The 26955-nt window shown below is 48.7% G+C and overlaps 2 protein-coding genes across 7 annotated transcripts in view; both read left to right on the top strand.

Moving 5' to 3' along the window:
- LOC144732748 (uncharacterized) overlaps positions 1-10164 on the top strand; it is a 44581-nt gene extending 34417 nt beyond the window's left edge. For 2 of the 5 annotated variants that reach the window (XM_078614319.1, XM_078614322.1), the window contains 9 exons: positions 756-875; positions 1024-1100; positions 1280-1896; positions 3053-3091; positions 3673-3756; positions 5649-5749; positions 5880-5910; positions 6931-7026; positions 8608-10164. In XM_078614319.1, coding sequence (XP_078470445.1) covers positions 756-875; positions 1024-1100; positions 1280-1896; positions 3053-3091; positions 3673-3756; positions 5649-5749; positions 5880-5910; positions 6931-7026; positions 8608-8675 — 1233 coding nt within the window. In that variant the 3' untranslated portion in view covers positions 8676-10164. Of the gene's footprint in view, positions 1-755; positions 876-1023; positions 1101-1279; positions 1897-3052; positions 3092-3672; positions 3757-5648; positions 5750-5879; positions 5911-6930; positions 7027-8556 lie in introns of all 5 variants that reach the window. The other 3 variants (XM_078614321.1, XM_078614320.1, XM_078614324.1) reach the window with 3 other exon arrangements.
- A 5025-nt stretch (positions 10165-15189) lies between these two features.
- Positions 15190-23875, top strand: SLC39A3 (solute carrier family 39 member 3). 2 transcript variants are annotated; one of them, XM_078614314.1, is made up of 4 exons: positions 15190-15496; positions 17433-17502; positions 20777-21054; positions 21447-23875. In XM_078614314.1, the coding sequence occupies exons 3-4, from the start codon at positions 20842-20844 to the stop codon at positions 22275-22277; spliced, it is 1044 nt and encodes a 347-aa protein (XP_078470440.1). In that variant the 5' UTR covers positions 15190-15496; positions 17433-17502; positions 20777-20841; the 3' UTR covers positions 22278-23875. The 2 variants fall into 2 exon arrangements, with proteins under 2 accessions (XP_078470440.1, XP_078470439.1); XM_078614313.1 differs by lacking the exon at positions 17433-17502 and having other exon boundaries at positions 15215-15496.
- The last annotated feature ends 3080 nt before the right edge of the window (positions 23876-26955 follow it).

Genomic DNA, 26955 nt, shown 5'->3' with positions numbered 1-26955 from the left:
GGCTTGCTCATCTACAATTCATGTTCATGTCAATAGACTGTGTTTGTTTTCCGTATGTGAGGTGAGTTCACTTACAAAACCACAACCTAAGTTCCATCGTTAAACATGTGTAGTGACATGATGACACCTGCTGGCTGGGAAAGGGAAGCATGGCTATGGGCACAGTCAAGGGAACACCCAATCGGAGAGGGAGAGGTATCTGGGGCAAAGGTAGCAGGTGGAGTGAGCCGAGATGCTCCGGGAACCTGCTGGAAGGTTCCACAGAGGGCGTGGCCGCAGACGGGGCCTAGCCACGCCTGGGGGGATATAAGGGGGTTCGTGTGTGGGGTCTTGGGTCCTGACATCTCTCTCCGTCGTCCGGCCACGTGGAAGATCTGTGGGGTTTCCATCGTAATCATCGTCACGCCGCCAGCCAGCGGCGTGGCCGAGTGAGGGCGGTGGGACCACGCCGAGTGATCGGCTGTGCGTAGCCAGTAGAGACGTTAATATCTAATTGTTGTACTCAGAGTGAGAAGAATAAGGTGGGCCTGTCTTGTGCCCAGGGTGAGAAATAGAAGAAGAAGTACCCTCTACACGACGTGTCGTGGAAGTCGCTCATTACACATGTATGCTGTTAAACTTCTTTCGCACCGTACGTAGCCAACCGTGCTAATTGGAGGTGCGGGGGAAGGACAACAAACTCAACACAAATGTAGACGAGAGCGTGTGGGTGAGGCAACGACTCTCTGCTGTGCCTCTCCCGGTGCGGTGTGCAGGACCAGTACGAGTTTGTGTATCGCGCCATCTCCACGATGTTCTCCAACGAGCTGGACAAGAACCCAGACTACGAGAACCTCAGCGCCCACTACGAGAAGCTGGTGAATGCGCCCGTGCAGGCGAGGAGGCCCAGCACAGCCACAGCTCGATATTTATAATTGTTCTGCATTTAGCGTTGAAAGATCGGCAGCAATTTATGTACTTTTGCTAAAAGCACTTGTCCAAAAGTATTTTCTGTATTTGTGTGCGCGTATGTTTTGTGCAAAGGAATCCTACTATACAGATGTGCTGCAGAGCGGCAAACCAATGCAGAGACCCTGCATCCCTCTCAAGACATCTCGCTTGTACGTATGAGCCGTACGCACCCCAGGTGGACCGGGCGGATGCGAACGCGTGGAGCGGTGTAATACGCAGGCTGCCGTTGCTGCCATCTTCCTTTTATTCCCATTCTTGACGCCGTGCAGGATCAACGGGTGAGTTAACGCCACTCTCATCGCCGCCTCTTGTGTGTGTCGTCCCGTAGAAGCGTTCCGTCGCCAAACGCCGGCGATCGCGCCGAAAGCCCCACCAAATCTCCTGTGAGAAAAAAGATCTTCCCACCGGCTGAGGACAGTGGCAGCAGTCGCAGTGGTGGCGGAAGGAAACCCGCGGAGCTGCCAAGCGAACGGTGTGGCAGGGACGACGCGGTGCAGCCCAGGTGGAAGAGCGACTACGAAGTTGTGATCGTCCCCGAGAAGCCGATGAGGAGCAGGCCGTACGAGACGTACGGCGCGCCGGTCACGCCGGACTACGAGAACCTGTTCGTTTCCAACGGTGGCAACGGCGGCAACGGCGGCGGCAAAGCCCGCATGGGCGGTGGTGGAGCGGCCCAGCACTACGAGGTCGCGGCGCCCTCCCCCGGCCCGCCGCCCGCTGACCCGAGCGGCGTGGACCGCCTGTACTCTGTCGTCACTCCATGCAATCGGAGGCCTGGGAAACTGGCAAAATCCTCCTCGGTCGACAGCGGCAGTGAAGGAGGAGGAGGCGGCGGAGACAGAGGACAGTCATCGGTGCCGGGGGGGCTCGTGACCCCCCTCTACTCCCAGGTCCAGCCGCCCAGGCTCCCGGCCGCCATCTACAGAGAGGCATCACCACCTCAAGGTGTTGGATGTATATTATAATAATACAATAATAATGATATGTAGATATAACTACTCGATCTGACCCAATAATGCTTTTATATTTGCATTGTCAATTATGAATCATCACAGGCTGCGAAAACCCACAAGTTGAACTCATTTATTTGGTGATGCAGCGGCTTTGGCATCGGTGCACACATAACAACAAACTCAGCACGTTCGTCAGCAACGGTGTGGCCTTAAAAGAAAAACTATATAAGAGGTGACGTTTCGTGCAATGCGCCTCCTTCTTGATGCGTTATGGAGAAGGGTCACTGCCCAAAACGTCACCTCGTTTTTCCTTTTTAGGCCACACAACGTTATTGACGAATGTGTTGAGTTCCATGTTAAAAATCATAATGGTGCTGGGTGGGGCGGTGCCGCAATTCATAACGAACTGCGCTGTGAGCATGGCAAACTGATGTTAAATCCCAGTCATGGCTAGCAGCGGACGTGAGTGATATCTGAACCGGTCCTGGGTCCTCACCGACCATGGCGCCTGCTGTATATTTGGAGTTTGCATGTCTCTCTCCCCGTGGTTGCATGGATTTTTTTTATCTGGGTCATCTGGTTTTTACCTCCACATTTAGAAACATGCGTTTAGAGTATTTGGTTGCTATAAATTCCACATGATTAGTCACTTTGTTGAGCTATTATTTGTGGCCAGGTCGCTTCTGAAAAATAGCTATATAGTTCAGTGGGCCTTACCTGGAAAATACATACTTTATAGGTTAGTTTTAATTTAGTTTAAAGCTCCTGGGTTCGAATCCAGGTTTCAGGGTTCTCAAATATCGCGAGTTAACGATCTTAGCCCGGTCGCCAGCGACTGAGCAAACAACCTCATTCATGATTAAAATTAAGAGAATTAAAAACAATGGTTAGACTGTCATGTGATGAACATTACTCTCATATGGCAGGATGAGAGGGAAAGTCGTGCCCTCTAGGACATGAAATCGGTCACCGCAAGGGACCTCAGAGGTAGCTCTGTGATATCCGTTTCCTTCACGTTTTGATGATGCCGATAAAATTGAGGGAAAATGGCAACAAAAGAAAAAACATTCCAACAATGCTGCCGACGTCACCTCTCGCGTGTTCCGTGTCATCCTCGGCCTGATGGTTTTCTCTGAATTCTCCCGCAGGGCCGATGGCTGGGGCTGCCTCCCACAGCGAGGATGGAGGTGAGGCCTAGGTGTTACTCGTCCTGTGAGAGTTTAGGGTTCGTGTTTTATGAGGGCTTAACTCGGCTCTTAACCTGGCGTAGCTAGACAGGCAACCGTAGAGTTGCCGCCTGTCTGGGTTTGACATGGACACTTCAGAGATTGGTGTCTGTGTTTGAGCGGCAGGAGTTGCGTTGTACCGATATTTGGTGTTGAACTTCAACTTTAGACCGCACAGTGTTGATAGGCTTAGGTTGACTGAGAAATATATCTGCGTTTGGTCTACAGTGAAACGGTGGCAACCGCAGGTAAACGACTGTTATTGGAGAAGGATGGAGGTGGTCCGGTGGCTTAGAGTGTCTGTGATATTGGACTGCAGAGCACTGAGCCAACATCGGCATCTGAATTTCGAGTCCCAGCCGTCCGCGATTAACCTGGAGTTCAAACAGGAGCACAGCCACACTGTGGAGGTTGGGGAAGCCTTACTTGCGAATGGTTAACGGTGGTTACTGGTTGGACTGCAGATGCTCGGTGACCCGCGAATAGTTTGCAAGTTTGCGAGTGACCGTGTGCAAGGTTCGCTTGTGCCGTGTCGCACACAGCTCTGTCGGCGGCGTGGACCAGGAACTGTGCTGCATCGTCGCAGGACAAAACGGAGTATGTCATCACGGCTCCAGACGGAGCAGGTGAGTGGGATGCAGCGGCTCTCTTTCAGGATGGTCTTGAAACACGTTTTGCAGAAGGGGTGATGTTGCTGCTGTGTCATCCCAATTGAGTAATTTTCAGGCATTTTTTTTGCATTGGGATGTATGGTCAATACCAGTTACATTGTGTGGGGTTTTAGCTATGGAAGGAAACTGGAGAACTTGGGAGGAACCCCATGCACAACATAGGAAAAACATACGAACGCCATTCAGGAAGGCACCCGAGTCGGGAATAAAACTCGGGCCCCTCTTGCTGTGCGGCATCGTGAGCATTACCCAACTCGGACAGTGACGCTGGTCACACAATTGGCTTATCATGCGCACGTCACGGGACCTTTTGCGTCCAACGTGAAGCAGACAGAGCGTATTCTGTGGTTAATACACCCACTGTAATAACCAGGGCGGCCTGCTGGATTCGAACGGTGAACCTCTGCAACACGCGTTGAGCGCGGTGGCGCTGGACCCCGTCACGGTATTCGAGCATCGTGGGCAGGTCCTCTAATCCGTGCTTCTCGACTTTCCCAAGCTCTTATAATAATGACTTACATGCACAAGGCGCCCTTAAGCAATAGATTCCAGAGTGCCGTAATAACCTCGCTCAATTCAAGAAGCGTGTTACATTCTTGTCTTTTAAAACTTTGACGGCGCCATTTGTTGCTGGCCGCTTGACGTTTTTGGCCTTTGGGCCTCCTGTGCTCAGCGACTGTGTACAAAACTAAATCACCCAGAATGCACCCAGGGTTGAGCCTGGATAGTGCATGGATGGGCAGTGGCCGTGCAGTCGAGGCTGTGGTTAGTGGGGGGCACTGCAGCAACATCACTTGTGCTGCACCGCCCCCCACCTTCACCAACCCGCACTGACCAGCGTGGTGAAGTATGGTCAAAATATGCAACAACGGGGAGGCCCTCGTCCAGCAGTGGATTGACAAAACTGGGCTGTACATGCACAAGTCCACACATGTACACGAGTTATCACGTGCATTTTCTGAGCATCGTATATCTCATGATGCTCAGGACACTCAGACTGAGATGTTCCATAGGAAATATGTTTCCAGGTGGATTATTTTAATGTAAAACAATATACAAATGTTTTCCCTTTACAAGAGTAACAAATCACCTATTAACGCCATTCCTCTCATCTAAGAAAGGTCTTAGATAACAGGAAGACTACAGCATGCGCATGTGTGCCAAGCACATTCAGCAGGCGTACGTGTGCATACGTCTGTGCGCACATGGTCGGCTCAAATGAGTACCTGGTACTCAAAGGCGGTCAGGCGTGGTGCTGGACATCCGCACCCTTGCGTGCATAGGTGCTCGAAGCATTTGCCTCAACAGTCTGCTTCGGCTATCGGGGGGATCTTTGTGCACGTGTTTTGTGGATATGAGGATTGGTGGCACCCCTCACATGCACATGCGCACTGTACTTTTAACCTGGGGATCCGAGTTTGATTTCTGCTCAAGGCCAACATCTGTGATTTACATCTGAACCGGTAATGGGCCTCCCCTAGGTTGACTCAGCCTTAAATGAGTACTTGGTGCGGTGTGTAAAACATCAGCAATGGAGGAGACAAAGGTGGCCGTCCGTGGTCCTGGCCACCCACCCTCTATTACACCGTGCCCGCTTTCATATGTGCTTGCTAACAGCACTTGCCCCAACAGTCTGTTAAATGCTACATGGGGAGCTTTGTCTTTATCTTTCTGGATTATAGGAAGCCCAAATTAAAAGAGTTTCACTGAACCATTGACTTTCTATGAAGATGAACTTATTTTCTAGCCCTGGACGGATGATGGGCTGAGGCACCTCCCGGCCAGCGTCCCTTCTGATTGTACTTTGAGTGTTCTGACCACAAATGCGTTTTCTTTACGACCCACAGATGACACCCTCTTTAAAGGAAATCAAAAAACCACATCCCTTCCATTCAACATCAAGCAGGGTGTCAAGATATTTGGAAAACAACTCTTTGGAAAGTCCGAGGTATGACAACAAATATTATAACTGCCGTTATTTGTTTAATAATTTTGCATTTTTATGCATTTTTTAAAATTCACATTACAATGTTTGTTTTTTGTATGCTCAACTTGTTTTTTCTGGGTTTCTCATTCAGCCACCCAGTGCAGCCACCACAGAAAAACCAGGTGAGACCAGTTCAGTGAAGTCCACATGACCCGAGTTCACTCTTTGAAAGTTGAACCCTTCCAAATTTCAATAAAACTCAACACATCCGTCGATAACACACACTGTGGCCTTAAAATAAAATAAAACGTTGGGAAATATTTTGTGCAATGGCTCATCCTCACCGCATATACATCAAAGAAGGGCCATTGCCCAAAACGTCTTCTATTATATATTTTTTCCTTCCAGGTGGGGTTATTGGTGATTGTGTTGAGCTTTTCTGATAATTGTGCTTATGCACCACTGCCAACGCAGCAGCCTCACCAAATAATTTGTTACATTTCAGTGGGTTCAGGTCATTCGCAGTGATTGTTAATCACCGAGCACGAAACTACAACGTAGGTTTTCGCCGTTGTGCCGTATAGCTCCGCCATGCGTCTTCTGGTTGTACTGTTTGTCGTTCAGCACGTCCGCTGCTTCAATGCTGGCAGCTTCTTCAGGAACTGAATTCAGTACAACAACAAAAAGACATCTGAGAACCACTAAGTAATACGTTTCCTGTCTTGTGAGTGGTCAGTTTGTTTTACTGACCATGAGCCAAAGTGATGGGTTTCTCAACTAGTTGGTGAATTCAGCCCAGTCATCAATTCATGCACACAAAAACCCATCGTATCCATTTAAGTTTTTCATCCAGTTCAACACCGAGATTTAAAAAGCAGAAATACTCAACACACGGCCTCACCCAGGCGACTGCACTTGGATTACAAATGGCTGTGAAAGCGTACGGGGCTGCCATCATCGAGGGCATATTCCTGATGCAATGTGAGGTTATGCTTACTGAAGCAGTTCACGTAGGAGATTTCTTTATTTCATGATATGATACCGACAGCACAGATGCATTGATTGTAAGAATAACGAAAATGTCCATCGCGCCGCAACACGGCTAGTCATTTCAAGGCCACTGAAATATGAGGGGATGTAGGACGCTGCATGTATTTGTAACATGTCGTGGTTTTAACAGTGTTTCCCTTGATCTGTGTTAGGGGTCATGAAAGCAGCTAATAACTCAGATTATGAAGACGTTGAAACCTCTCAGAACCATATATCAAGCACGGCTGCCGTCAATACATCAAACATGGGTACAGTGTTTTTGGTTTACACTCATCTGAACCATCCTGCCTCTCTAAACACACCCCAACTGGTACCTGTGCACCTGTTTTTACCGTAATTAAACTCACATTGAGAAAAGGTTACTTAAGCATGGATATATATATAGCCACATCCACTGCAGGAACTAGAGAAGTTAAGGATTTGAATATTTTGGCCGTTTAAATTCCCCAATAAAAACAACACTTTTGGATGTACTTACCATTTACATGCAACTTCACAGGGTGGAGCAGTGGCACAGTTGTTAGCACACCATGTCATGATCCCGGTGGCTCAAGTTGGATTCCCGGCCACGGCAAACATCAGTGGTGGTTATAGCCGAATTGGGAACGGGACGAATCCATCAGAGCGGAACTGAATCCGAATCTCAGCTCAGCTTCCAAATCCGAAACTAATTAAAATATCCATCGCTTAAGTTTACAAAAGTCAAAAAATCAAACCAATCACAATTCGCGATCATTTCCACGTGCCGAGACTACGACCGCCAGCAGCTACGATAACTGGGAGCTCAATTGCACCTGCGTCAATGGCACCTGCGTCAATGGCACCTGCGTCAATGGCACCTGCGTCAATGGTACCTGCGCCACCCTTGTGTGGCTCAGGTGCAAATTGTGCATGTTGGGGTGTGGGAATAGAACCCAGGATGCTAGCTGGGATCTTAGGTTGACGTTTGCCACCATCACCCAAGCAGGCGTAGTGGTGTCCCCTGATAAACGAGCGGGACCTGGTGAGCGTGCTGTCGCGATAGGGCTGGCCCCGACTTCCTGCCGTGAACTGATTACATAACGACAGCTGATGGAGTTGCTCGCGGGTGCTTTTATTGGTTATTCTGGGAATTGAGGGGGCACAGCAGCCTCGGCTACTTGCCTGGTGCGTCTCGTGCATTGCCCCTCAGTTCCTGCGCACACTTAACACAATTAGCAGATCATATGCTTCCTTTACAGATCTGTCCCTCCACATGGAAAAAGTGAGTTTTGTTTTATGAATTCCAACTACCACATGACCTTCTGGTAGTGCATACTACCTGCAGCATTGGTTCAACACAAGCAAAACTCTGGACTGGTTTCAAAATAGTGTCTCATTCATCAGAAGAATCAGGCTCGTTTGAACCAATACTGGTGAACTGTCAGGGATTCCTCTCAGTTAGACATGGGTCCTCGTTCAACCCAAACCTATATAATACATGACACGTAGATTATTTGTGCTGTACTAGTGACGAATTGGCATGTTCTGTTTACGTGACAACCCTTACTAGATGGCTGTGTCGGGTGGTGGCGGGTTTTAACGACACATTTATATATTTACGCGATCAAACCCCCCCAAAAAAAACCTCTTATGGATGATATTGGTCGCGAAAGCCTCCTACGTGTTAAACTGAGGTAGAGTTTTCCTTTGGATGTTTCAATAAGATACATGCACCCTCCCTTTTTCCCTCACTCTTGCCTTCCACAACCACTCAGCATTTTTAACCACCTACCCTGCACCCCCCCCCCTGTCGGCAGTAATGAGTCGGTCTGTGTGTATGGTCTGTGTTTGTCGTTGAATGCCTGTAGGGTTTGGCCACCGCCTTGCGAGGCCACGGGGCCCGCGGCAGCCTCCGGCAGACTGGCCCAGCTTCTAAATGATAATTTCAGCGCCAGCGACGGCCATTAGTGTTTCTTGTTTATAAATCAAATATGAATGTAAATTAATAAAAATAACATTTAAAAAAATGAATGGGGCACACTGAAGTTTCGTTTGCAAACAACAATTCAAGGAGGTGAAATTAAGCACATCATAACACCTGTTTTATTGCCAGAAATGGTAAAACCTATTCTTATATGTAAGTGAATAGTTAAATGAGTGGTGTGGTCGAGTGATGAGCATTGAGGTAAATGCAGATAGTGTGGTGGTGAGGTACCTATGTAGTAAAGTGGCAACGTCATTGTAATTAGCGTGGCGAGTGATCATGTTGATTGCTAAAGTTCTATGGTTGAATAGTGTGGTGAGAGTAAGTGGCGTGGTTGAACAGCGTGGCCAAGCGGCGTGGTAATGTGGTCGGATGGTGAGACGATTGGTGAGGTTGGATGTTACACCGGGCAGGAGACGAACGGGTGGCAGGAGAGGGATAGGGCCCTGGTTACACCGACGGCAACTCAGCACACAAGCGGGAGGATAAGGTTCAATGTAATTTAAAAACGAACTGGCACAGAAAATAAAATATAATGAACTAAAATAAAAGGAATTTACAAGCGCATCAAAAACGGTGGTAGTGGGTCAGGACGGCTGCACAAACGCGCTCTGCCCGGTGCGTTTTCAGTTTTGCATCGCTGTTTTTCGGCATTGATTGTCCAACGTTTCGCTCAAAAAAGCAAACCGTGGACCGGTTTCGATATTCAATGTCTCATCAGAACCGCTGGCATAAACACTTTCTTCCACATTCAACTTCAGTTACAGCTCATAGGCAAAAACTGAAAGTAAAATAAAAACTTCTGATACATTTCAATTAAGTGCAGGAGGTTGAGAATGTCTGATTTCGACACTGTCAATGTTTCTGCCACCATCCCTCAGTACCGCTTGCTTTATTCTGCTACAGTTGACAGAACCTTCCAAGACTATGGCCATAAATATTTGCGCTAAAACTTTTATAAAACTTCACTGTGAATGGAGTATTTTTTTACATCGTTGATGTAATGTACAGTACCGATGAATGTTCATTAAATTATACAAAGTGAGTGCATTTGTATAATCGTTATTCACTTGTGCATTCAAAAGTGTGACTTTCTGTTGCGAATGCAAATGAAAATACCATTGTTTTTCTTATACATTTTATGCGATGCGTACTGTTGTTTGTTATTGTTTGTGACAATGTCAGGTCGGCATTTTTTAGCTTTACTCAAATACCTTGAACAACCAGAATTATCTCGAGTAACACCGTTTTTTTTTATTGCTTTACGATTGTTTAAATGGTTTCCATGTTGTGGTTGTGCTCTCGATATCTGTGAGACTTACCAGCTGCTGTACATTGGGTTGTGGGATATTTCTGGTATCTTGGATTGCTTCATAAATACCAATGTTGATGGTGATGTATTTAAATGTTTTCTTCAAATAAAAGCTATATTCCATATGTACTTTCCTGAATCATGATTTGTATTTTTATTTACATTTCTACACTTCCTACATATCAATGTATGGCTGTTCAGTCTGTAAAAAGTTAAGTGCCTTTTCATAGACTGAACAATCTAGACAAGTAGATTTGGTATTCATTTGTATTGTATAGCAGCATCTGTTCATGTTATTGCAGTCATAAGTAGAAAATACTTTTCTAAATCCAGCTTGTACAAGTGGTTTGTGGGCCTCTAGATTGATTGTTGTGAACAATTGTAATAATATACCGTGGCTGTCATTCTCAATCAGTTTTCAGAATTTCTCAAATCAGTTGTCAGTTTGAGGCACCTCTCCGAAGAAGAGGCTTTGAATGTCTGTAAACAGGCAATGATTCTGATCCAACAGTTCGTCCCACTTATTTGATGATTTCTAGTGATTTTATCTGATCATTGGGGCTCTTGTGGTGCCACGGCCTCGGAGCAACTCTGCAAGCGCCGCGACTCCCCCCTGGCCCCCACACTGAGCACACGCACACAGCACACACACGGAGTGTCCTGGTGGGGGATTTCCTGGCACAACGGATTTTAATCCGAAGGGTCCCTAGGAGGAAAGTCCCACGGTTTCCCGGTGCCAGGAGATTTGCCGACCCTCGCAGTACAGGTTACATTGCGGTGCCCGTGAGTTGGCCTAATATTGTATGGGCGCAAAAAGGTTCACCGGGCCAGCCGCAATCAGTCATTCGCGACATCGGGAGGGGCTGCGGTGGAATATTAAGTGAGAAGGGCAGACCATGAGATCAGGGGATCGCAGCGCCACGACCTCCCCCGACCCCCATACCGAATACACACTCGCAGGCTGCGTATTCGCCAGTCGGGCATCATTCCGGATTAACAAGAGTGAGTAATAAATTAATGAGTGCGGACGGACAGGCAATGGGTCGCAGAAGCACCAGCGGCAATTCTCCATGTAAGGACAAAAAAACCGGGCGGTAATCACAGGTAGGCGCATGATTGGCCACGCGTTACAACGCGATTCCAGGATTTTGAAGTCATGAGGATAAAAGGGGAGCCTGGGGTTCGTTCAAAAGAGATCTTTCTTCAACCTCTTGGCCGCCAAGACCCACTCCCTGCCTACTCGAGCCGCTCGCAGCATCCGTGTGATGCCAGCGAGGGCCGCCACGAGGCAGTGATAGACAAAGCTTTTTTCGTCCTCCCTCCGACTCTCACAGCGTCCGTGCGACGTCGTGAGTACACCTACGGGGTACGTGGTAGGGCATTTGAGTATCTGGGGACTTGGGCAGTAGTAGGCTAGGCTCTTCCCCCCGGGTAGGGCGGGGTTTGCGCCAAGAGTAAAAGTTAGCACAGAGCATCGGTGTGGTGTCTGTGATTTCTGTGTGGAGCGACTGCGTGGGGGAACGTGCGGCGAGAGAGGACGTGGAGCCGCAGCGTGTTCACGTTAAGAGATAATTGCCCGCAGGTGCGAGCGCGTTCGCGCCCCCTGCGTTACCGATAGCTGCGGTGTGCACGGGTGTGTAGGTTAACTCCGTGTGGCTACGGGCCAGCAGCACGAGTATGTCCCTCAGAGAGGGCGCTAGCGTGGGGGGCCCCATCACTCGGTCAGCGGGGGGCCCAGCGGGAACCGACTGACGCAGTGGAGATGGGAGCGGAACGGGCGGACGTCGCGCCCCACTTGCCCAGCGAGGGCGGTGGGCGGACGTGGCGCCCCACACTCTCTCTATATGCCATACTGTAACGCGCATTGAGTAAATGACATCAAGTATACAATCTGGGAGATCCTCCTTATCTAAAAAAATGTTACCCACATTTTACTCCACCCCACGCAACTTGCTTTAGCGACTGATTTACCCAACTATACACCCAATGCGCACTGACCAGCGTAAAGTATGGTCATATATATATATTTGCACATGATGGAAGTAGCAATATGTTACAATCCATCACAAACTACAAAGGGACAATAAGCTGTGAGGCAATCAACCACGCCTCCCTCCCCGACCAGCTCAACACCTTCTATGGACAGTTTGAGGCAAACACAGCTACCCCTGCACCCGCAGCTCCACAGTCCCCCCGCCTCCCCCTACATTCCCTACCTCCGTCTTCCCCCCATTGCACCGACCACAGCTCTCCTACAAGCGTCCTTAGGCTCAACAGAGCCGAGGTGACAAAGATCCTCCGGCAGGTTGACAAACACAAGCCAGCCGGCCCAGACAGGATACCAGGGCGTGTCCTTTCTCAGGGCATGCACATCCCCAGCAGGCCCCTGTGTTAACAGACATCTTCAACCTTTCCCTCGTCCAGGCTGTCGTTCCAACATGCCTCAACACGTCTACAATCATTCTGGTTCCCAGAAAGGCCAAAATTACATGCCTTAATAACTACAGACCCGTAGCGCTCACCCCACCATCATCATGAAGTGTTTCAAAAGGGCAATAAAGAAACACATCTGCTCCATCCTACCATATACACTGGACCCCCTGCAGTTTGCGTATCGCACTAAAAGGTCCTCGGATGACGCTATTGCTATTACATTTGTAGTGACATCGCGGGATGTCACTGTGTCATGCCGGCCCGAGAGAGGCACGGCGTGCGATGTAACGACATCGCAGACACCACAATGGTGCGGGTGTAGTACCGGCCCTAGAGGTGCTCGGTGAGCGCTGATTGATAGCGCTGGATGGCACCACGCCTGGCGTGCAGTGCCGGCCCCCTACAGGATAGGGTGTGAGAGTGCCGGCCATAGAAATGGGGTTACTAAAGGCCGTGGCACTCTGGTTGACCCAAGAGGACACGTGACAAGTTAAGTGTACAAAGGGGCCCCAAGTGGGGGCTAGGGGTGGTCACGTGGTCGGGGGCCAGATCCTGCTGGAGGATTCTGGAAGGTGGTCGTGGCCAAGGGGGGAGCCGGCCACGCCGCAGAGGATATAAGCCGGGTCCCCCAGAGGGACCGGCGTTGTTCATCCTGAAGAAACCTTCGCCTACGTCCTACCGAGTCTCCAACACGTGGACCTGGACCCGAGCTGTGGTCTGGTCCGTTGTAGCAGTTACGTAGTGACTAGTGTAGTTAGCCTGGTGGTGGCCACCATAGGTTGTTATTCTGTTAAGGGGCAGTTACCCCGTGTGTTGGTGTTAAATAAATGTGTTGCCTCCAAGAAAATGTCTGCGACTCAGTTGAATCCATTACACATTGCATAAGGCACTGTCCCACCTGGAGGTGAAGGAGGGTAACTATGTGAGAATGCTGTTTATCGATTACAGCTCAGCATTCAATACTATAGTGCCCTCCGTCCTAATCTCCAAACTGGAGGCATTGGGTGTGAACGCCATCCTCTGCAGTTGGGTGCTGGACTTTCTAACGGGAAGACCTCAGGCGGTAAAGGTAAGCAAAACATCTCATCTTACCTGACCGTCAACATTGGTGCCCCCCAAGGATGTGTGCTTAACCCCCTCCTGTACTCCATGTACACTATCGACTCAGGTACAGCTCCAATGCCATAATAAGGATGAGGTGACGGCACTCTCAACGTGGTGTCAAGGGAACAACCTTGGCAAAACTTAGGAGCCGATTCTGGACTTCAGGAAGAGGGGTAAGCAGGTACCACTAACCATCAACCGGGCCTCAGTGAAGCGGGTCAACAGCTTCAGGTTCCTCTGAGTTCACATCTCAGAGGACCTGAAGTGGTCCCGGCACGTGGATGCACTGGTGAAGAGGTCCCAGCAATGCCTACGTAACCTCAGAAGGCTTGATTGAGGTGCACCATTGAGAGGAGCTTGACTGGGTGCATCACCATCTGGTATGGTAACTGCACCGAACGGGACCGGCAGAGGCTTCAGAGGGTGATGCGGCCCGCTGATCACGCTGAGAGACCTCTACACCAGGAGGTGCATCGCCAAGACCCTCCAGCCACCCGGGCCACGGCCCTTTCATCAGGAAACAATCCAAGAGGAAGCTCGGCTCCATCAGCTTTGCGGCTACCATCAACCACCTCAGCTTCTATCCCCAGACCATGCTGAGCTGAGTCCCGCGCAATATCTGCCCAAGCCCCACCAACCCTGATTCTGCTCCCCCCTACCCCCATTCACACCCCCCCCACCGACTGCACTAGACATTAAACAAACAAGAACATTTTGCATAACAAGATAATTTATAAAGCCCACCCGCAGGGGGCCCTATTTATGCTAAGCACATGTCACTTTTATAATCTGCACAGCGATTTGTATGTTTTTAAATGTTTATATTGTAGTTAATTTGCACAAGCTGTGAGCGACACGGGAATAAATAATCTCACTGCCATGCACCTCATGTATGCATGGCTATGTGATCAGCAAAGCTGACTTGTCTCAAGGAGCGAAATGCCAACGTCGAAGTCTGCTCGCCATGAGAGCGCATTAGGAGACTTTGTTGTTTTGCTCTTTGTAGTTTGGGTCGCATGGCCACAATCGCACTGCTGTGGCTTGTTTTTAATGCGTCAGGGTTTCTGTCTTATATGTATCGCTGTTTCTCAATGTATATCTTATGAGACTCTACATCTATATTTGTCTCACAGAGTTTACGATTTGGATTGTCCATAGTTTGCGTTGCGTGGCCACAATCTCACGACTGCATCTTGTCTTTATTTTCCATTTATGAAGGATATGCGTGCATCGGCCTTTTGATGTTCTTATGTGGTTAATGGTGACACCAGTGTGTTCGAGGAGGAATATCAAAGCCACAATGTTTGGATCTCAAATGATGCGTTTATTCTGGACATTCAAGGGCATTGTCCCACTCTGTTGGGTGAAACCACCCCCACAAGCCCGCCCAGACCGCACGAGGCACCGATCGACTCCAAGCATTCGCACTGTACACGCACGTGGGGCCGCACTGTACGGCAGCGGCCATATTGGGCAGGGACAGCCATCGCTGTGACATCATCAGCGCGCGACCTCGCCGCATAAAAAAAATGCCCGGAAGATTCCGGCTCGTGCTGCGCCTACCCCAACGGTCCCATACCCAAGATGGCGTCGTGTTGTCTGCGTTACTGGCGCGGGTTGTGCGGAGCGGCAACCATGTTGGGTAGGGAAGTGCCGCGCGCGTCACGCGTTTACGTGGGGGGTGCGTCTTTGCTCGGGGTCCGGTCCGTCAGGGGCTGTGGAGTATCCTTGTGGCTCGGCCGCGTTGTTTATAAGTGGCTCTTAACAAACCGGAGAAGCCGAGGTGACGACTTCAACTAAAAATCAGCCACGTGTTTTACTTGTGCCCGCAGGTGTTCCAATGTTCAATTCAGTCACCGTTACAGATCGAAGTGTGACATGGTGTGACGGCTGATCCAGGTGATAAGAAGAGTCGCTCGTACACGTGAGTTCAATGACGATTCGCAACTCGGACACCCACAACACGGGAGGGGGGGGGGGAGTGTGTCCTCATGTTGTATGTTAGCAGGACACCCACTGTCTTTTATTAATAACAACAGGGGGGTGTGTCCTCATGTTGTATGTTAGCAGGACACCCACTGTCTCTTATTAATCACAACAGGGGGGGGGGAGTGTGTCCTCATGTTGTATGTTAGCAGGACACCCAATGGCTCTTATTAATCACAACAGGGGGGGAGGGAGTGTGTCTTCATGTTGTATGTGAGCAGGAGGCTTGACGAGGCGTCGGTCGGGTGGCTCAGATCGAGATCCCGGATCTCGCGAGTATCAAACATTTACTGATTCTGAAACGGAGATCGCGAGTTTAAATCAGTATCTGCACTAATGTTTCTAGTCATTGACAAGTTTTAAACATTTTACTTCATTTGAAATGACAATCACATTTAAAATACCAATTACCCATTTAAGTTAGCGCTTTGCAAACGTGTTCTAGTTATAGACAGTTTAGTAGGTGAATGTGTTGCAGTGACGAGTGATGCGGGTGTGGATGAGAACTTGGTGGAGGAGGAACCTTTTGTAGTAGCAATAAGAGAGTGACGATGAGGAGAGCGAGTGACTTGGTGAATGGTGGTGGATCTTCCATCGCCTTGATCTCCGCTTCACTCTCGATGGCGATCCGCTGTGGTGACCACTGGGTGCTGTACCAGAGATGTAGCAACGTGTAGCAGTAATAACTCGCTTACACAGTAGTATAATCATTGTTTGGAGTTAAGGCTTTGCATGGAAAAACAACTACCTAATTGCCTCCTGAAGTAACAGCCATTCCACGACACAGCCCAGGTGGGATTGCTGTGCCAAGCAGATTGATGGTGTTACAATGGCCCAGCGTGAGGGTCAGGTCGCCTTTTGAAGGTCTGTACACTCAGAATACCATCGTCACATATGATGGGAGAAGCCAGCCAGCCTGACGTGAAATCATTGGCGGGTGGTGGTGGCGGCAATGCACCGTGGCCTCTAGTCCAGCACCGTGGAGGTGCTGATGGTTGGCAGATCGCACATGCCTTGTCCACAATCCCTCCCCGTGGGTGTTGAGGAGGAGGAGTCGTTCCCTGGCTTGCTAGGAGAAGTTGGTACAGCAATAATGTGGACTCCACCATCTGTATGTATGGGGTAGAGAGTTACCCCCTCATATTTGTGGGTTGTCTTTGGGTGCTGAAGTTTCCTCCCACATGTAGACATTCATTCATTGGCTGACAACACCATATATACTTGCTTGTTTGCCCGTCCAAGGACGGAAGCTGTAATATTTACGAAATAATTGAGCACAGTATAATTGTATCTCGTGTACATTTAATGGCAGTGAATCTGGCACAATACGAAGTCATAAAACACCTGACTTAATGTCACTGTAGCACTGTATATAACTGACCTTCAATTTGTTCAAATTCACTGCTCTGATACTTTATTCTCTTCTGCTTTCAGTCGCTGGGGTTGAAATAAATTGGAATTCGATCCAATATCTGGAAAACCACCGAGAAACGTCTATTTTACCATAATGTAGAAGCATAAATTAGACTTACCTTTTGTCTCATGTGCTGAAGAAATAAATAAAGACACCAAATCCACTTTGTGTCTGCGTATAGTTATTAATTAGATTCACTTTCAATAAGGAAACGTCAAATTTAAAGCGAATTTGCGAAAAAAATTCCGCTCGACCTTCTGCTGCGTGAGTGTAAAAATCCACCGGCTCATGAATATTCATGAGGGGGCGGGGCGGGGTGCGGCCAATGGCGGAGCCACATTTTTCAGGTAGAGGGGCAACCCCTCCAGCAATTAAACATTATAGAGGATATTAACTTTAGTATTATACAGGAGTTGTTAGTAAGGACTTGTCCCTTGCTTTTTATTTGACGCGTGTGCAGCGATGGCGCAGCCATCGATCGAGGGTCGAATTCGAACCGCGTTGTGTGATCGGCATCGCGCTCGCTGAAGGTGAATGCCGTCATTGAAGTCGTGTCCTGGATACGCCAGTGGGTGCGGCATGTGGGGTGACGTCACGCGCGTGACACACAGACATTCTTGGCTCGTTCTAGTAGTAATAGAGGAATGCAGAGGTTGGGCTCGTCGCATGAGCTACCTTCCCGCTCGTCCGTGGTTCTTCCCCGTGCCTCTGTCATTCTGAAAGAGAGCGAGCGAATGCTGTGTGCGTTACAAGTTGAAATAATATTCACTATCTTTCATTTTAGTTGGACGAGACCAGGTTTTTGTCTAACAACATCCTATTACTTGATCATTTCTCAAAAGAATACAGTACCTAATTGGAGATTATGCGAACATATGTTTTGTAACTATTTTGATTTGGTAACAAAAGGCTCCGTATATCCTTAAATATCTTATCTGCATTCCTCATGCAATAGAATCAATGGAAATGCGATACTGTGCTGTAATTGCATACATCATAAGATTGAAGTAAGCGTTTCTGTGACTGATCAGTCCTTGTGATCATAGCCAGAACTCAAACCCACAGCAGTTGCCAAGGGCATGGCTGAATTATAATTAAGACTCTGGGTCGGGTGTTGTGTGGATCTTTTAATCAATGTGGGGGAGTTAGACACCGCGTATCTCTCTGGAAGTAACAAATGAAATGCCAGTTTTGCCCATATGTAATGGCTCCAAAGTGATTCACAGTATTCCAGACTTCTCATGACTCAATGTCTTTTTGGATATCAATAACAGTATTGTACTGTGTACTGCACTGCAATACTGTGCTTATGACCACATCGCCTGGAACGTGCCCGATCCCATCACATAGGGTATTGGGCCAAACCCCGGACCACGGTTCCTCAACGTTCGATTGGTCAACGCATGCTCCATAGTCAACAAGACGGTGCTGATCCATGATCTGATCAATAATTGTGGACTCGACATATTGGCCATAACCTGGGTATATGACAACTCACCGGATGAAATTAAGCATGAGGCTGCACTTAATGGATATGCTATTGTACATCAGCACCGTCGCGGGAAGCCTAGCACCGACAGCCCGCATGGCAGTGGGATAGCACTGATTCACCGTGAAGACGTGCGTGAAAGTCCTGAGTGACTCATTAACAATCATGTAATTCGCTGCTGCTTGTGATAATAACAAATAGCATGCGGGGCTTACGATCGCTGTCATCTACTGACTGCCGTCTTCACCACTTTAGGAATTATTTTACGAGCTTTCTGGTCTGCAAGACTGTGGGTCACTTGGCTTCACTTTCCCCGCGATCAGCAGGCACGCTCCATTACGCTTCCGCACACGGGTCACATGACAGATGTGGCGTCACTGCTCACTTACCGTGCAAAATATATGCATTATTGCGTCCCCCCCCCCCCCCCCACAAAAAAGTATATTTTTGTAATGTTTGCATGGTGTACAGTCTGGAAAGTACCCATTTGGCAAATTTCAAGTTTGTTGCATGTCGGGAAGTACGCTAAACATTTTGAACAGACACATATTCACAAATTTCCCTTTTATATATATAGATGAGATTTTTCAGTAGTCAAGGTGGTGACCGTCTCCTGTTGGCAACGCTGTGTTGGTGGTGCCATCGTTTGTGTCAGCAGTGGAGTTTTCCACATTCCCCTGGCAGCAAGCTGTTCTTGACCATGCCAGTGCCGTGTTGAATTGCCACAAAGCGCTGCTTCATATTTTGACAATCCTGCACGGACAATTAAATTAATAATATCTGGTGGTGCTGCTGCTGCGCTGGCAGTGGTGCACAAGCACAACTAACAACTCAACACATTCGTCAGTAATGCTGTTATAGACTCAACACATTCGCCTATAACACAGTTATAATCTTAACACATTCGTCACTTACACTGTTATAAAGGTAACACATTTGTCAAAAACACTGTTATAAACTGAACACATTCGTCAATAACAGTGTTATTATACGTTTTCTGTTTATGATGTGTCAGTCAGGTCCGTGGGTGACTGAGCTCTTCCCAAAGTGCGTTCACATTTCCACGACTTTGAACTTACAGTTCAGGGACTATAAACACGTGGGCAATTATTCCTACGTGCGCACATGATGTCAACTAATGTTTGACTGCAATTCAGAGACAAATCATTTGTCCAACTTTGTCGGCAAGGGGAAAATACTCAAACCACTGGTGTCAGGTGTGCACTGGGTCACACTGACCGCTTCATCCACGCTGGGATGGTGGCGATGGTGAATTCAGTTTTGTGTACGTGTCAAACCATCGACTTATTCCATAAATAAGCCACATTTTCTAAAACCACAAAGAGCTTAGAAACGACACCCCATGTATATGATGATGATGATTTAGAGATGTTGACCGCTGGGCTCTCATTGAGTGGAACCGTCTTAGAGCCGTTGACTCAAGTTCAGATCCTGGTTGGAGGCCGACAATCAATCGTCCATATAAAAACACTCAACACATTCATCAATAACACTGTCAATAACACTGTTATTGATGTGTTATTGACAGTGTTATTGATGAATTGATGTAAGTCCAAAGTTGTGGAAGTGTGAACGCACTTTGGATAAAGCTCAGAGCCACCCACGGACTTGACTGCCATCTCATTCTTAAACGGAGAAACGTGAAGAAAATGTGAAAGATTATCCTTGACAGTGGCGGAGGGGATCGCTGCCAGGGGTTCGAGTATGCTATACAACCGGACTCTATCCCTAACCCCAACAAATTAGAGCCCTTGCTCTTAATGGTCTTGCCAACCAGACCCTGGCTCTCCTCTTGGCCTCAATCCCGCCCCAGTCACTTGTAACATCTGCCCCCTCTCACATTGTCCACGTTTGAGTTTTGTGCTCAGAGTGCCATAGATATGGAAACACTGCATAGATATGGACACGCATGTAACATATATGCTATGGAAAGATTTCCCTGACCCCTGTTCTGGAAGTGTGGAATACCCATTACCCTCTCGAGCCATCGGTGGAGATGAGCAGTTACTGTTTTGCGTCACAACGCACTATGACCACATTGACTTACAATACCACGTGTTTGACCTTCGCTTACACACTGGCCAGGCGTCTTGAAGATGTGCGAATACCCACGCTTCTCGCGACACGCAGATTGCCAATCGACTCTTGTAACCAAATGATCCTACTGTGGTGGACAGAGATGGAATGATTTTAGAAATTATACGTTTTGACTGCACGCCTTGCCCGCCCGTAAGGCGTTTAAGTGTCTCGCATTCTTTCTGCCCCCCTCCCTCTGCCACCCCCATCCCTCGCAGGCGCTGACGATCGATGTGCCAAGCCCGAAGCGGCCCCCCCACTTCACCTTGCTATCCGCACCACGATGGCGGCGTTGCTGCTGCTGAAGGCGCTGTGCGCGCTGGCCATGTTCGTGCTCATGTCGCTGGGCTGCCTGCTACCCGTGTGGCTGCTGCGCCGCGCGGAGGCGGCTGAGTCGCGGCGCGCCCGGCGCCTCATGGCGGCCGCCAACACCTTCGCCGGTGGCGTCTTCCTCGGCACCTGCTTCTGCGCCCTGCTGCCCTCCGTGCGCGAGAAGGTGCACTCGCAAAACATCACGGGGCCGGCCGGGCCGACGGTGGTGACAGCGGCGGCGGTAGTGAGGGTTATGGTGAAGGTGGTGAATGAGGGTGACGGTGAATGTGGCGGTAATGATGGTGGTGATGGTGGCAGTGGCGATGGTGGTGGTGATTAAGTGAGTGAGATGGTGAATCTGGCGGTAATGATGGTGGTGGTGATGAGTGAGGGGCAGCTGGCACTTGGGGTTTTCTTCGAATATTTTAGATGAGATGTGATGTAAAGCGCTTGGAGTTGCTCAGGCATTCAAGTAAAATGATCGTTATTATTCCATTATTACTAGCGACGCCGATTCTAGCGATGTGCTGCCGCCCATGGCAATGACAATTGGAGCGTCCTCCCCCTCCTATCCAGGCCTTCATCGTGGGGAAGGCAATGGGCCTCCCGGATCAGTACCCCCTGGCCGAGTGCTGCATGGTGCTCGGCCTGCTACTCACGCTGCTGTTGGAGCAGCTGGTGCTCGTTTGCCGGCGCTCCGAGCCACCCCCGCGCGCCGCCTACGTGGGGCTCGACTCGCTCGACGGAGACGCCGGTGCCGACTCGGACACGGAGGCCGAGGAGGAGGACGCCGACGAGGCCGGGTCGCCGGCGCCGCTCAAGCACGTCCGCCCCCCACCCGGCCGTCGCCAGCAGCAGCCGCGGCGCCACCGCCACCACCGCCACCACCGCCAGCAGCCGCAACACGGGCACGGCCACGGCCACTTGGACGCGGCCGAGCTGGCCGAGTCGAGCTCGCTGCGCCTCGCCGTGCTCGTCCTCGCGCTGTCGGCGCACTCGGCCTTCGAGGGCGTCGCGCTCGGCCTGCAGGAGACGGCGGCCAAGGCCGCGGGGCTGGCGGTGGCGGTGGGCGTGCACGAGACGCTGGCGGCGGCGGCGCTGGGCGCGAGCATGGCGCGCGCGGGGCTGGCGCCCTGCCGCGCCGCGCGCCTGGCCGCCGCATTCTGTGCCGCCATCCCCGCGGGTGTCGCCATCGGCGCCGCCGTGGAAAACGGCGCCGCGGGGCTGGCCGGCGAAGCCGCCTCGCTGGTGCTGCAGGGCCTGGCCGCCGGCACCTTCCTGTTCGTCGCCTTCCTGGAGGTGCTCGCCAAGGAGATGGCGCACGGGCAGCGCGACCGCGTGCTCAAGGTCGCCTTGCTGGCGGTCGGGTACGCGCTGCCCGCCGGGCTGGCCTTCATGCACTGGTGATGCGCGCGGCGCCACCGCCACCACTGTGCTGGTTACAACCCGGCATGCCGGGACGGGAGACCCGTGCGCGCCGGTCCTTCGGCGTGGCCTCGGGTAGTTGTGGAAAAAAAAAATGGATGACATTTCATGTTTGCACCATTCTCATAGCGCAAGGCTATCTTGAAGGAAGGTGCTGCCCGTGTTTCACAGGCATCGTCTGCAGTGGTTTAAAAGTATGGGGTGATGTTGCTCCGTGGTGTCACGCATTTAAATAATTTGCAAGTAATTTTCGGGACGTGGCAAATTCGGACCGCGACGCCGCCACATGCTGCCTACTAGTTCTTGAAAATCGTCACAGGATATTCAATATCCACTGCGATGCAGGTGGAGCACAAGTCCAGTTAAAGACACGCGCAGTAGCAATCGGGAGGGCAAGCAAATGTTTCCATGGCGGTTGGAGCGCATAACCCGGAGCCCTTCATTTCTTATTGCTTGTTTAAATGCGTTACCTGGGTTCTGCTTAGAACAGCCAATTCCCAAAAAGAAGGTCGCGAGTTTGAATCCAAGTATAGGGGGCGGTGGACAGAATTCAGTGTTTTATCCGTCCTGGGTCAAAAGAATGTCACCTTGTGGAAAGCTGATAGGAGTTGTCCTTTGGAGTCATTGGTCCCACCATCATCATCACCATGCACGATCAATCCACTGCTGGATGAAGGCCTCGCCAAGCAGTTGTCATTTTACACACTCCCCGAGAGGGAAATATCCACCACGGTACCTGCACACGATCCTCTTTCATCGCTACATCTCCTCGCGGACGTGCTCTCTCTAGCGTGTTTCCCACCGGAGGGTGGCATTTACACCGCTGAGTCTGGCAGATGAGCACCAGTGGTGACTTGGTTGAGCAGGGAAGACACATTGACTGTCTCAAAGCTGCCTCTTTCATTATTACACCAAAGAGCCTGGCTGTTGTCCTGTTTGGTCGATCGCTGGCAGTCATGGTGAGGTTGTACCACGGATCTGGAGAAGGAAGGCGCTTTCCTACCATGTGTATTTGTATACATTTACCTGCTGTCATTTCACATGTAATGGATACTGAGTATTGCTCTGTAGACACAAGGTAGACATGTCCCTGTTGCATATTGGGGGACGAAGTCACTTGCGCAGTCACTCCTAGAATAGAGGATGAATTGTGCAATATTATTGTTTTCCACATTTTATTAATATTGCGCAGCATATGAAACAAGGTGTAGGAGTGTGTATGGAAAAACTGATCCCTCAATGGCTTTTTTACTGCTGGTACTGTAGCACGCCATAGCGGAACAAAGCTCGCTAATGAACAGTAGCTCCCTGGGCAACGTAGGCAAGGAAGTCCACGTTAAAGGAAGACTTAACCCATAAAACGTAATAATGCAAGAATAATAATAATGATCGTACGAGTGTCCATATCGTACCCATAACATAAGGAAATGTCTCCACTAAGATACATCTTTACACTCCTACACAATTTGGTTTGATGAGGTCTGAATGCAAATTCGATGTGTGCAATATAGTGGATTGTGGGTAAATATATAATTAAGGTGCGGCCAAAATAAAATAGTGCTCCTGTCCAGAGCATTTGCCTATATCAGGGGTCGGCAACCTACGGCTCCGGAGCCGCATGCGGCTCTTTACGGGCTGCTTCTTGACAATATGTACGTATGTACAGTATGTACTCAGATGCATTGCGGCTCTTGAAATACTGAATTTTGTACCGAATTGGAAAGAAATGGCTCTTCTTGTTATTTTGGTTGCCGACCCCTGGCCTATATGAAGTAAACCTTGGACCGGTTTTGACTTTATTTGGGTCTCATCAGCAGAGCGTGTCCTCCACCAATGCCCATGGGAGCTCTCGACACGTTCGGATCTCTGGCTCAAATGACCATCTCAACTGCTTACGGAATTCTCACATGTTAGAATTTTTCCCAATTTTATTAGTTGTGTTCCCGGCATAATGTCACGAGAGGATGAATCCATTCACAACTCTGACAGGGCAGTGCGTTATCCCCGTGGTAGAGAACAGCCTATAGAAAGTGGACATCACAGAGCTCCCTCTGAGATGCCTTCAAGTGGCCTCTGGTGTACCCATCATGGGGGCAGTACTTTCCTACACGCCCTGCCACTGAGAGAAATGTTCGTCGCAAGACAGTCAAACTAATGTATTTAATTCTCAAATTTGGAATAGGCAAATTCAATCACGGAATTAAATGTGGTCTTTGTGTGCAGTTTTTGACTGGGCTGAGGCCGTCGACTAACAACACTTGAGAACCTCTGATCCATGTGCCACCTTTACAGATCTTTTTATGCACTCTATATGCGGTTTAATAAGCATTCAGATATTTTCAGAAGGATATTTATCTCTGAGTGGATTAATGGAGGGATGGAAGTTATCTAACGTATGATAATTTCCTTTTCATTCACAATCAATGTTGCTGATTATTCTCTTGCTACTTTACTGTCGGTTGTAAGGGGCACTGTGTTAAACTTTTTAAAGTTTACTCTATAAACGTTACTCATAGTTTATCATTTGGCTATTGACTGTGTTTACAAATTAATCATTTGAAGTGATGTACAGCCGTCTGGAAAGAAAACATACGGTACTGGTATGAGCTTGTTAATTTGTTTACAACGTTTTCTGTTGGTTTTGTTATTCTGGGTGTTCTTATTTACAATTTTAAATAGGGTTTTAAAATTAGAAAATTGGCTAGGTGTTAAACAATTCATTCCAACAGGCGATTGGATGAATTGTCACGATTTGGAGTCGTTCGATTCGTGCCTCAAGCAATTTTGTCTCGTTTTTTATTGTCTCATTGGTTCTGTTTACCCCGAGTGTTATCGGGGTCTTGTTTGTTCCATTAACCTAAATCTGTAATATCCTGTGGAGCACACGTGGCTCTGGTACAGCAAGCGGAAGGTTGAAGTTCATATCCTGATTATGGGTTCACTCAGCTCATCAATCATCTACTGCACACGTGACCACGAATGTGAATCGCTTGTCCCTAGGTCTCTCATCTCGCGATATCTTGTTTCTTTCTCTCTTCTCGCTAATCTGTATTTCCTCATGTCCCAGCGAGCCAGATTAATTATTAGCAGGCCATAGCTCAGCGGGCCCCTCCAAAGGGCCTACATCTGGCACAATATTTGAAGAGCCCTGGCCTAAAGGGACATGAACATGTAATCCACATTAATTATAAATACATTTCTCGGACGCACAATTCGATGCGTGTATTGTGAGCACAAGACTCGATCTGGCATGTAATAATTGTAATTCAATGCATTTACATGTTAAATAATTTGTTACATGCCCAATAAATATGTAATGGATAAAGTTTGAAATATTTTTATGGACTGTGGGGACGATTGTTTGGTCACAAATATATGCCACTCCTAAACTTGTTTTTGTTTACTTCACAATAGTCGGTGCCGATTGGTGAAAGCAGGGACCATAAACGTGGGAGGGTAATACAGTACAACAATGGATGTTGCTGCATTGCCCTCTGTTGCCCGCAACATAGTGGCGCAGCAGCCTAGAACAGCTCTGTACTCGCCTGTCTCGTGCGTTGTGATCGCCCATCCAAGTACTCTACAGGCTCAACCCTACTTAGCTTCCAAGATCCAGCAGGATTCGATGCATTCCTGGTTATTGTCGTTGGTTAATCATGATAACATCTTGAGATTGGTTTCATAGGAAAAATGTGAACGGTGAAAGTGTATGTTGCATAGCAATATAATGTTGCTACAGAACTCCAAAAAATCTGCGGAGATATGGGAATGGGTTTTTCGCAGATTCCGTAATCTGCGATGTTAAATCTAGAAAATCCGCGAGAAAAAATGGTGGACTTTGAGGTTTTAGCCACGCGTCTCCATAAATCCATGAGAAATATATGGATTATAGAAGCAGGGAAGCACGTAACGATACTCCAGAGCAAATTGTCAGCACAGTGACATCTGTTTATATTGTTCTCTCCCTGTATCTCCATGTGTCTCTCTGTGTCTTTGTCTCTCTAGCACTTCAAACACATCTCCATTGTGACTTTTACCTCAAACAAAAGGTAAATGCCATCGCTGGTGTCTTGTGAAAGAGGCATTTTACTTGGCAGATTACAGGAGGTTTTTAGCTGCCCTCCAAATGTCCCCAAGTTCTCAGGCGTTTTGATTTTCTCCTCCGCAGATGACGAAAGTTGCAGTAAACCGCGGTTGCCACAGATTTTAGAATTCCCGGATTTATTGGAGTTCTACTGTAATCGTAAAACGAGTTGTGGTATAAATAAACAACGTGGTGCTTATTGTTTGGTATTTGTAATACTAATATATACTACTATGGAAATAGTGGATGCATTGAATTAAGTCTGAATTTTACAGTTTATAATTGTATTTCTGTTGTAATTATTTTAGATAACTTGGAACAATAGGCTCATTGTTTACCATTAAAACTGTGAGCCGAGGGCAAGGCTATCAGACACTTCCCAAATGCCGGTCACGCTATCAGACGTCAAATACAGCACGGAGGTTTCCTGTGGCGCCTCGTGACAGGGCCTGCGCTGCAAGATGCACAACGTCACTGGACGGACGGCCGCGAGTGGTGAAATAAACCCCAAACTGTTCTCAAAGGTGACGTGGCATTCGTGAAGAAATGGTGTGGATGTAAACAAGGTACAATCTT

The sequence above is a fragment of the Lampetra planeri genome, chromosome 44 (assembly GCF_965212315.1).
Source record: "Lampetra planeri chromosome 44, kcLamPlan1.2.h2, whole genome shotgun sequence".
Taxonomy (NCBI): Eukaryota; Metazoa; Chordata; class Hyperoartia; order Petromyzontiformes; family Petromyzontidae; genus Lampetra; species Lampetra planeri.
Note: the sequence above shows the minus strand (reverse complement) of the source record. Positions and strands in the feature narration are given on the sequence as shown.